The 11,942-nt window shown below is 37.9% G+C and overlaps 1 protein-coding gene across 2 annotated transcripts; it reads right to left on the bottom strand.

The window, feature by feature from the left end:
* Positions 1-525: 525 nt before the first annotated feature.
* Positions 526-6,471, bottom strand: LOC108657140 (uncharacterized). 2 transcript variants are annotated; one of them, XM_089264184.1, is made up of 27 exons: positions 6,074-6,471; positions 5,950-6,009; positions 5,833-5,898; positions 5,690-5,773; positions 5,546-5,629; positions 5,406-5,489; positions 5,266-5,349; positions 5,129-5,209; positions 4,994-5,074; positions 4,852-4,932; positions 4,715-4,795; positions 4,575-4,658; positions 4,477-4,518; positions 4,328-4,411; positions 3,957-4,013; positions 3,845-3,901; positions 3,718-3,777; positions 3,591-3,650; positions 3,464-3,532; positions 3,342-3,398; positions 3,149-3,286; positions 3,017-3,076; positions 2,890-2,955; positions 2,771-2,821; positions 2,640-2,702; positions 2,515-2,577; positions 526-2,451 (listed from the first exon to the last, which is right to left on the bottom strand). In XM_089264184.1, exons 1-27 carry the CDS (start codon positions 6,336-6,338, stop codon positions 554-556), a joined length of 3,960 nt encoding a protein of 1,319 aa, XP_089120310.1. In that variant the 5' UTR covers positions 6,339-6,471; the 3' UTR covers positions 526-553. The 2 variants fall into 2 exon arrangements, with proteins under 2 accessions (XP_089120310.1, XP_089120311.1); XM_089264185.1 differs by having other exon boundaries at positions 5,833-5,895.
* Positions 6,472-11,942: the final 5,471 nt, after the last annotated feature.

Genomic DNA, 11,942 nt, shown 5'->3' with positions numbered 1-11,942 from the left:
GTATATTTTGGTGTATGTGTTGGTGTATACGTTGTGGTATTTCTTGTTGTATGCGTTGTTGAATTTGTTGTTATATTTATTGGTATATGTGTTGGTGAATATGTTGGAGTATATGTTGGTTTATTTGTTGATTTATTTGTTGGTGAATAATATATTCATGTATGTGCCTTATGTATATGTTGTTGTATGTTGTTGGAGCATATGTTGATGTATATGCCGGTGTATATTCTGGTGTATGTGTTGGTGTATACGTGGGGGTGTTTTTGTATATGTTTGGGTATATGTTGGTGAATTTGTGGTTATATTTGTTGGTGTATGTGTTGGTGAATATGTTGGACAATACGTTGATGTATGTGTTGCTGAAATTGTTGGTATATATGTTGGTGTATTGGTGTATAAGTTAGTGTGTGTGTTGATGTATGTGTTGGTGTATTACCTGGCATATATTTTATTATTTGCAGTGATGTATATATCATATCATAAAGGAAATAATTATATTCATAATATTTATTATTTGCATTCAATTATTGTACATATTATATTTAACATATCACTAGTCCGGTTTCAACTTAGGCGCATAGACCTCAACCCCATCAAACTCAACATCCTGCATATTATTCGGCTGTGGATAATCGCCAAGCCATTCAATTTGTAACATGTGTACAAATTTGTCGAAGTCATCTTCAGTGAACACGTGCTGATAGGGATACTTGAGGCATTGCATATGGTACTCGCACCTGGGATGATACATCCAGTTTCGCGGACGAAACAATTTCTCTTCATCTCCGGGAACCGGTGTTATCGTTTCGCCATCCTTTTCCCTCTGAATATGCAAGCTAATGTAGGTCATTGTATCGAATATCATTTGTCTCAGATCCGGATTCGCTTGGAACTCCTGCAAGACACGCTCAGTGGTGCCAATGGGCTTCTTCTCCGCCTCCAGGCCCATATTGCGCAGCCTAAATAGCATGGGCATTGGCAAAAAAGGGAATCGCACACACTTTATAACCGTCTCCAGGTGCTTGAGCCGCTCTTCCGATTTGCTCAGCCAACGTAGTGCCGAATAGAACACTTCGGCCTCACTGTTAACACCGATTGTGTCGCGAGTTAGCATGCTCAATAGATGACGAAGCTTCAGATCCTTGAATTTATCACTGCCCACCAAAGGCAAGAAGTAGGTACATACGCGATTCAATAAGATATCGCGCACGTCTTTCAGCAGTGGCATAGGCTCGGCGTCCAAAAATATTTTAAACGCGATTTTCTCCCGCACATAGGACTGAGAGATCAGTTTAAAGCAATCTCCTTTAAGTATATCCACCTGCAAATATCTAGTTGCCTGCAGCACTTTAACGGCGTTGAATAATGTGACGGGCGTACGAAAGCGCATCCATTCATAGATGAGCTCAAACGCCGATGGGGAAACGTCAGTCCCATTGAGCTCAAAGACTTCAACGTTCCATTTTTTCGAGGCGAACCAGTTCGAGTGCAATCTCAGCAACGAAGATATGCATTCGAACCAGCGGTCGCCGACTTTAATAAAATTGTTAGGGTCCAAATTTAAGTTAACCCTTTCGGCCACCAGATCCTCAAGGCTTGGTTTGTCCGCCATTGTCAAAATGTAGTTTGGATTCTCTATAAAATCGACAAAAGTGTAAATCGATCGCTCATAGACTCTGGGTACTGGCAAACCGAACGAACAACTGTCATCATAATCCATGAACTCCTTCCAAATTACTGAATCGCTCCCACTATGTACTGATTGGGATTTGTCCGAAGCACTCACAGAGCCTCTAGGTGTTTCATCCTCACTCGTATTTTCGTTTATATCATCAGATTTCTTCAAGTATTCTGCGTATGCTGCCGATAGCTCGTCAAGTATATCTTCCGTTACGTATTCGGAGACGTAAGCGGTTAAATGATCACTAGTGTCCTCAATCAGTTTCTGAATGATATCATTAATGATGAAATCGGCAACACAATCCGTTAGCTTATCATCATAAATCCTTGCCGCAAACCCGGGCGCATCAATCAGCGCTTCAGTGTCAACTTTTTGCTTTTTTTGCTTGTGTAAGAACTCAGTTTTGAAAAACTTATATCTCATCTTATCCAACTCTTCCTCTGTTGCATCCATAGCGCCCACCCCGCGTATTCCACTCATCGTTATAACCTTTTCTAAAAGTGCATTCGCGGTTACCAATTTTCTCACGCATTCCATAGTCGCATCCGTTACTTCGTCAATATTTAGATTTTCAACTGTAGCTGCAACGACCTCATCGATGACAGAGCCAGATATTTTTCTGCTCAATTCGTTAACATTGTCAGCCCGTGAATTGTCTTTAGCATCGCGCACGATTTCTGCAACCACATTCCGCGTGATGTAGTTTATAACCTGTTTAATGCCTGAATACCCCTTATCGTCATCGTTATCGGAACTCGATGGAGGAGTTTCTAGTGCATCAAAACGAATCATTGGCTACAAATTGACAATTAGTTTCACTTGATTCGACTTACTTGTGATTTTCGGCTGACGTCTTGGATAATGTTTTGTTGCCCGTAGAGTATGTTGCAAATATTCTGGAAATTCAAAATGGTTGATTTATTGTAAATTGTCTTTTGCATTCCCATTGCTGTCTTACCTCCTTTGTGAACAGCATCGCCCAGAGAATGATCATATCCACGATAGCTACGTAATGCACATTCTAGAATTTCAAAAGGAAGTCAATCTTTCCATTAAGACTTTTTCTATTCTCACTGATCGTCGACTTACCTGAGCTACTCCCAGAATTACTTAAAGAATTGTTGCCAAAATAAACGTTTGCTAAAATTTCAAAATGTGTTTCTTTTATTATTCTCATTAATTTTGTATTCTCATTGATGTCCGCTTACCATTTCTATAAGAAGCTTTACCACCTATACAGTGGGTGCATCCTTGAACTCTATGTAAGGAACATTCTACAATTTCAAAAAGATGTTATCTGTTTGCTATTGGTTTTATATTCTCATGTCGACTTACTCGAGCTACTATCAGAATCGGCTAAAAAATTAACACCTGCCCCAAGACAATTGTAACCATCTAAAATTTCAAAGTAATTTCATTCAATTTAGAACAATTCCATTTTTTGTATTATCATTGATTTCTTCTTACCATTTCCATAAGTGGAATCGCCTTGGGAGTCATCACATACCGGAGCACTCGGTTTGTATTCTGAAATTTCTATGTTGCCCAACTTATTTTTCCCATCACTAACAGAACTGCTTGTTGCACGAAGCGTATGAGAACTTTCTAAAATTTCAAATCGGGTTTATCCATTACAAATTGACTATTATTATTCTCTTACCTTCGTTATCGTCACTATCGCTTGAGGTATCACTTCTTTGCAAAACCGATTCGTTTTCTAGAACTTCAAAATTTAGTCATCTGTTGTATATTTTTTTTTTTAAATTGTCATTGATATCTTACCATTTCTAATGGTAGCGTCACTTTTATAAGTCTTACATAATATAACACTCTGCTTGCCTTCCAGCGAGCCTAAGCGATTTATTCGATTACAAACTGATTTTTTGTATATTCACTTATATCAACTTACCCGAGTCGCTGTCAGTATCACTTGACTTACCGCTACTACCTTGAGTAGTGAGTTTGCTTTCTAGAATTGCAAAATTTATTCATTTGTTATAGATTGGTGTGTCGTGTTATCATTGTTGTCTTCTTACCTGTTTTCTTGGTAGCATCAGCTTGGCCACCATCAGATGCTAGAACACTCTGCTTGCTTTCTAAGATTTAAAAACGATTTCAGCGATTACAAAGAGACTTTTTTCATTCTCATTTGAGTCGACTTACTTGTCTTACTTTCCACGTTACTAACAGAACTGGTTCCTCCACGAAGCGTAAGACTTTCTAAAATTTCAAATCGGTTACATCCATCAAAAATTGAATATTTATATTCGCTTACCTTTGTTATCATCACTTTCACTTGAAGATTCATTACTTGATCGGATCCCTATAATTTCTAATCAATTTCATTTATTATAAATTTCAGTGTATGTTTTGTGATAATGAATGTAACAGTCATAAAAGAGGTGGGACAGATTTTATATTATAGATACTATAAGGATGTCAACCTGAGTCAATCTAGCCATGTTCGTCCGTCTGTCCGTTCAATCGTCTGCCTGACTTTCAAAATATAATTTGTATACCGTAAGAGCTCGAAGCTTGAGATTTATAGGATAGTTAGAAAATATCATCCCTTAACAAAAATCGGGATATTATCTTCTCAGTCCCCCCTAACCCTTATTTGATATCTTCTCGCTTATGTCGACTTACCAATGTCAGCTTCGGATATAGAATCACTTGTATCACCTGTATCGCTTGCATATTCGTCAATTTCTGAAAAACTATGCGTGCTTTCTAAAGATTCAAAACGATTTTATCCATTACAAAGTGAATTTGTATTCTGATGGATATCGTCTTACCTGTTTGACTTAATTCATCACTCGGCTTATATTCTAACAACTCTAAGAGATTTAATCCATTAAACAATATTACAATATTTTCACTTATGTCGACTTACCGGTGTTATCCTCACCACCGTCTAAAGATCCATGACGTAAAGATGCATGGCTTCGTCGAAGACTATGTTTGCTTTTTATATTTACTAATAGATTTCGTATATTATATGTGGATTCTGTATTCGGATGAACGTTAACTTACCTTTCTTTTCGGAATCATCTTGGGATTCAGGACGTAAAGATGAGTGGCTTCGTCGAAGACTACGTTTGCTCTCTATAATACCTAATGTGTTTCGTATATTATAAGTGGATTCTGTATTCTGATGGATGTTGACTTACCCTTCATTTCGGGATCGCCTTGAGATTCAAGACGTAGAGATGCGTGGCTACGTTGAAGACTATGTTTGCTCTTTATGATTTCTAATTGATTTTGTATATTATAAACGAACTCGTTTCTTATAATATATAAAAATTGTCTTACCTTTCTTTTCAGAATCGTCTTGGGATTCATGACGTAGAGATGCACCGCTTCGGCGAAGACTATGTTTGCTTTTTATGATTTCTAATCGATTTCGTCTATTATTAATTGACCTCATCATAATGAGAGTTCTCTTACCTTTCTTTCCAGAATCGTCTTGGGATTCATAACGTAAAGATGCGTGGCTGCGTTGAAGACTATGTTTGCTTTTTATGATTTCTATTTGAGTTCGTATATTAAAAGTTGATTATTTATTTTTATGGATGTTGTCTTACCTTTCTTTTCGAATTCGTCATCTTGGGATTTATGAAGTAAGGATACGTGGCTACGTTGAAGACTATATTTGCTTTCTATAATACCTAATGTATTTCATTTATTAGAAATTGATTCCTTATTGTTATGGATGTTGTATTACCTTTCTTTTCGGAATCGTCATCTTGGGATTTATGAAGTAAGGATATGTGGCTTCGTTGAAGACTATGTTTGCTTTTTACAATTCCTAATTGATTGCATCTATTAAAACTTGTCTTAGTCTTGTGGTGAGTGTTATCTTACCTTTCTTTTCGGAATCTTCGTCTTGGGATTCGTGACCAAAAGAATCGTAGCTTCGTCGTGAACGATGTTGGGTTTTTATAATATCTAATTGATTTCATGTAATTATTATAAATTGACACCGTATTGTAATGAACATTCTTTTACCTCTCATTTTGGAATCTTCGTCTTGGGAATCCTGACGTACGGACTCGTAATTTCGCCGAAAGCTGTGTTTGCTTTTTAAAATGTCTAATTGAAATTCATCTACTATAAGTTCATTCAAATTATTCAGATGCATGTCGTCTTACCCTTTTTTTTGGAATCATCGCCTAGAGAATCGGTCCTCACTAAACTCTGTTCAACTTGCAAGGCTTCTAGACGAGTTCATCAATTACATATTGATTTTATATATTCGAATGACTTACCTTTTTTTTCATCACGAACGCTTAAAGATTTAACACTTCCTTGAAGACTTTGTTTGCTTTCTAAAGGTTAAAAAAGATTTTACGCATTACGAATTCATTTGTATGTTTCGCTATGGCGACTTACTTGGCTTGGCTTCCACGACTTTTTCATCGTACTCATTTTCAAATGTTGTCCTAAGTATGTGACTCACACAGGACCCTATAAAGCTCCCACTTTGCTCAGCAATTTCTTTGCAATCCTTACCTTTCTTTTTCTTATCGCTCTTAATTGCTTTATCTTTGGCTTTTGGTTTGCGGAGCCTTACATCCTTGAGTGTATCGGTGTCTGATTCAGCTTCATCGTCAGCTTCATTTTCAGAAACAGATTCAGCCTCATCCTTGAGGGACATTTTTTTGTCTCTCAAAGTATAAAATAATTTCTGTTTCCTTTTTTTTCGATTTTTTTTTTTATAAATTTTCACAGCTGTTTTCAGCTTGATATGCTGAATGAAACTGAGCTTATGTAGTTTCCTACTGCCTCAGTTCGATATATGTCTAAGCCTACTCGGTAGAGATTTTATTTCGAATGATTTGCTTTTTAATGATAGATAATATAATACACATATATATTTTTTTATGCTCTTCTATGCAATTCTCATGGGCTTATGTTGTTTTCTTTGACTCTGCTTCTTGATTATTATATTTTAAAATACGTACATTAATGCGCTCTTCTATGCAATTCTCATAAATGTACAATCGGCCTAATGCTCAGCCTCTTTCTGTTACTCTTTGACGCTCTCCTGAAATTCCTTCATCAGTCCTCGACCTATTTCGACTTAGCACAAAGCCATATGGCGAGAGTATTAACATTTCGTCATGCCAAAGAACCTTTTTTGCTCCCTTTTTTTTTTGCTACATATTTTTGCGCTCTTTTTGCGCTCGTCTTCGTTTTTGTGTCAAGTTTGCCTGTTGCACTGCCAGCTTGGCACAATTCTCCCCTTTTTTCGCTAAATTATAAGCGATGTTGTCGCTGTTGCTTTTATTGTTGCTGCTGGCCGTTGCTGTTGCCATTGCTGTTGGCTGTTGCTGTTGCCTTTCTCGTTGGACTGCATTGTGTGACGGCCATTGTCTGGCGCATGTCTGGGCGGCAACGGCGTCCGCAACAATTGCATAGCTTTAATTAAAAAGTTAAATTTTTGCCACTGCCGGCCTATAAAACTTGCACAAAACAACAACTTCAGACACTGAGCGAACGAGTCCTACTTGGCTGGGCGCAGTAAACAAGCCAGACGGAGCCAAAAACTCCAGCTCCGGCCGGCAGCAACTTGAAGCTTGTTTCGAACATTGTTGTGCCGTCAAGCAAAGACATTTACTGTATTCCTGCTGCTGCTGCTTGTGCTGCTGCTGCTGTCATTTAACAGCGTCTTTAACGTTCGCTTATCATCAGGATCCCCATCGACATTAACATCAGCACAATGCAGCATCCTCTTTTGTCGGCCAATAACATTTCTGATGCCTGCGGCAAATTATATTACATTATGAGCAAATACCTACGAGGACATGGCGCCCACGCGGCCTCTTCACGGCCCCTCCCCCTCCGCGCAAAACGTTGTAAATTTTAATTGAATAATGACTAAACGCAAAAACTTATTTAGATTGTCTTTCCATCTAGATATACAGCAACACCCACAGCCCGCGGCCCGTCAATCACATCCGTCTTAAGTGTACCTTATTATTTCTGTTTTTTCTCATTCAGAATTTCAGATTTATTATACTCATTCACTGAGCGAAATGAGTATATATTGGCACTGTGCTAGATCTCGTTGGCTCGTTGAATTTTGATATGGCCTACGATAATAAATAAGTGTTACTCTCCAAAGTTTTTTTTTTCTAGATATATCTAGCGGTAAAAACTCTAATTTAAAGTTACAGATGAGTCCCGATAATTCGCCATGACCGTTTTTTTCGATTTACACAGAAATTCAAATTATCGAGAACAAATTTTGTTTAAGGGGATAACATTTTTTCGATTTATCGATGTACAAATTATCGAGACTCGACTGCATAAGCAAAATTCGTCTATTAATTATCCGAATGCCATTTGGAGGCGTGGTAAATCGAAACAATGGGTTGGTAGTACTTTGGCCTTGATTGAGTATTCTGCAGTCGATAGTACCCGGCTGCGCCGTTCTTACATGTTTTTGTTTTTAATTTAGATGCGTCGAAAATTGAAGGGAATCGCATAATCCGCGTGGCTAATCGCCAAATGTTTTGCGGTCGCATCTCAGCCAAGCTCCCTCCGCCGCGCTCACGCTCTCTGCCCCACTCACTCTCTACGCAGACATGGATGGCTCTATACATTCGCGTCTAATTGGCATTAGCCTGACGTTTGCCGCCGGCGCGCCGGCCAAAGTTTTGCAAGGGCAGCGACGGCTTTTGACGTTTTAAATAAAATTAACACAGAAATTATTTTAGTGTGCGCCAATTTTAAGCCGATTATGCCATTGGCCCAACACGATTTCCATTTGCCAACAAAAACAACAACAACAACAACAAATAGCTACAGTTTCTGCCCTGTCATGTGGATTGGTTAGCAACGCCTGAAACTTCATTGCTCGAAATTGAAATTAGTTTCGATCAATTCAATTGCAAATTTGAGCAACTATAAATACGTGAATTGATAATACAATTTAGGCAGCTCCAACCACACGAGCTCATTGGAGATACTTTTAGCAAGTCTTTTTCTATATCTGGCTTTTAGTACTTGGTCTCGCCTGACAGCTCAAATCGATGCGAAAAAGTCCTAAAGCAACAACAAACAAAATTACATTAAAAGAAAACTTAAGAGGCTGCCAGAAAGCCACAGGGATCAGCTTTTCAGCAAGCCAAAAAGCTACAAACTGTGGGTTGGGCATGCACGAAGACAAAATACCCTCTAATGCAGGGTAAGCCTGGATTGAGCTCGAATGGAGTGCAACTCTTCTGCTCGGTAGAGTACTTGATGGATTTGTAATGCTCTTGATCTACTGCTGCTGCTGGTACTACTACTCTACGGCCCTATACCATCTGGTACACCCTCGTTTGGGGCATAAATTAGAGTCGTATAGTCATACATGAGGCTTATGTTTGCTTTTTAAAAGTCACCGACATTGACTGCACAGACAATGGGCTCAATCAACCTGACCCATCCCCACCACCCTCGCCCTCCATCAATCTCTGCCCCGCCCCTGGCCGCGTTTACCCCTCTGGCAACTGTCACTCTGGATTCCCCTAAACATGAGAAGGGCACCGAGACCCAGTGCAAATTAAACGCTTAACTAACCATTAAACAAAGTTTTGCTTGTAGCTCTGCGGTTTGCGTTCTTCTTGTTATTGTTGTTACTGTTACTGTTACTGTTATTGTTGATGTTGTTGTTGTTGTTGTTGGGTATTTGCTTTTGTTGTATTTGGCTTTGCTGTTCTTGGTGCTTGTTATTTTTAATTAAGCAAATTTTCGCCACAAATATAAGAAAACAAGCATCACACTTAAAAATTGAAACGCACACATAAACACACCAATACATGTGAATATGCATTCATGTGTGTGTGTGTGTGTGTGTGATTGCGGTTAGTTGATTAAATAAGGTCGCTGCTATGTTTGTTGGCCCACACAGCAAATTGTTAATTAAAAATATTTGATGCCTGCCGAACTACATATACGTAAGTATGTGTGTGTGTGTGTGTGTGTCGTATGTATGTATTACATAATCTAATTGGCAGCTTATTCATAGGCTGCAGCCACAATGCACAACTAATGCAACCAAATGTCCCAAGTGAAAGTGCGAAATGCTTTGGCTAAGAAAATTGGTAAACCACATGCACACGCACACGCACATACATGCAAGTGTGCATTCCTTTGTGTGTGCATATGCTGGAAAGAGAACATGATTGGCATGCCAGATATTAAACTATTAAACATAGAAGACAATCATATGAATGCAGATATATGTATGTATAGATAGATAGCTCATAGATAAGCTATGAGCTATATGGCTGCTATAGGTATGCGCATACATACATACAAGCATAATTAGCATGCATTCCTAAATACAAAAATCTTGCATACATACACATATACATACATATATATACATATATACATATATCTTATTCGTATGTAGCATATATATATATATATATATATATATATATATATATATATATATATATATATATATATATATATATATATATATATATATATATATATATTCGACGGATCCATCTAGCAGCCCTGCAGGGTTGCCCCTCTTCGACGGACCTATTTATATATTTCCTTTTTAAAATCAAAGAAAAAACTCAATTAATAATAATCAATTTATTCGATTCCACTAGATTACATCAGGCTTTAAAAATGCCAACCTCGTGCCTATCCGGCGTATTATGCCCGACTCTATCCAAAGATATAGTGCTGTCAGATGGATCCATTGAATATGGACTGCCCTACATGTATACAGAAATATTTATATATACATGTTTGTATACATTTCTCCGTATAATTAGAAAATCGGTAGAGCAAACTAGCTCTGGCATATGGTTGACCATACTTAACACTTTTATGGGTGGCCATATTTTGAGACAAATTTATAATATACTCAGCAAGGCTGTAACAACATACACCCACTCACACACGCACACACACACATACACAACTAAGGTAATACCATAAAATGTAAAGCAAACAGGGGAAGGGCAAGGCCTAAGTGAATGCGGCTCGGCGTTGCGTGCGTTTTTGTTGCCTACTTTTAGGCTGAGCCGCACATTACTTGCCCCAGTAGTTGTGTATGTGTATGTGCATGTGCGTGTGTGTGTGTGTGTGCTCGACTCTAACTAGAAGCCGTTTCAACGGCTTGTTTATCTAGTTGTACATTTATTTGGCTAACTGCCTTCAACCACAAACTGTTTGCCCGCCCATTCTTAACTTGAATGTACCAGCCTGCCGTCTCTCTCTCTCTCTCTCTCTTACTCTCTATACATACACACATTTTTATTTAGCAACAGCACATTTGACGCTTTGGCAATTTACGTAAAATTTTACGAGGCTCCATTGTAAAATTTGCCATGCACATTTTATGGCTTTGCTGGTCAAAACATTTCAACCTGCACCATAAAAATAAAACCGAACCGAACAAATCGCTTTATATAAATAAATAAATAGAATGAGCCTGCGGGCGGCAACATCAATAACAATGCCAGCAATTGCAAAAACAATTGCGATAATAAAAGCAACAAATGTTAACTGCCTTTTCATATGCATAAAACTCTCATGAAATATTTAAATTATTCGCAAATGCACATCGGCAATTGAAATAGATTATTATCATAATAATATTTGCCTATCGCAAGCAGACGAGATCGAGGTGACAAATAAAATACCCATGCCGATAATCAATCAGCAACAATGTGGACAAATCTCTGAAACGACTTGAATACAGCAATTCTGTTATCCTCTCATACTGTTACTCTTTTATACTATCAGACAAGTGTTCTGTCAACATGGTAACCTGCTGTTCTGTTGTCCTAACTGGATAACACTTAGATATTATCTGATACCGCTATTAAGTTGTCCTGTTATCCTTATATACAGCTATCATCTTATCCTGCTATCCAGTTGTCCTATTATCTTATTATCTGTTATCCTGCTGTTCTGTTATCCTTACTGGATAACACTTAGATATTATCTGATACTGCTATTAAGTTGTCCTGTTATCCTTTTATCCAGCTATCGTCTTATCCTGCTATCCAGTTGTCCTATTATCTTATTATCTGTTATCCTGCTGTTCTGTTATCCTAACTGGATAACACTTAGATATTATCTGATACTGCTATTAGGTTGTCCTGTTATCCTTTTATCCAGCTATCATTTTATCCTTCTATCCAGTTGTCCTATTATCTGTAATCCTGTTATTCTATTATCTTGTTTTTCTGCTATCCTGCTTTCGGATTATCGTGCTGTTCTATTATCCAGTTTTATC

This window comes from Drosophila navojoa, chromosome X (assembly GCF_054131105.1).
Source record: "Drosophila navojoa isolate 15081-1374.11 chromosome X, UAZ_NAV_1.0, whole genome shotgun sequence".
In the NCBI taxonomy this organism is placed as follows: domain Eukaryota; kingdom Metazoa; phylum Arthropoda; class Insecta; order Diptera; family Drosophilidae; genus Drosophila; species Drosophila navojoa.
Note: the sequence above shows the minus strand (reverse complement) of the source record. Positions and strands in the feature narration are given on the sequence as shown.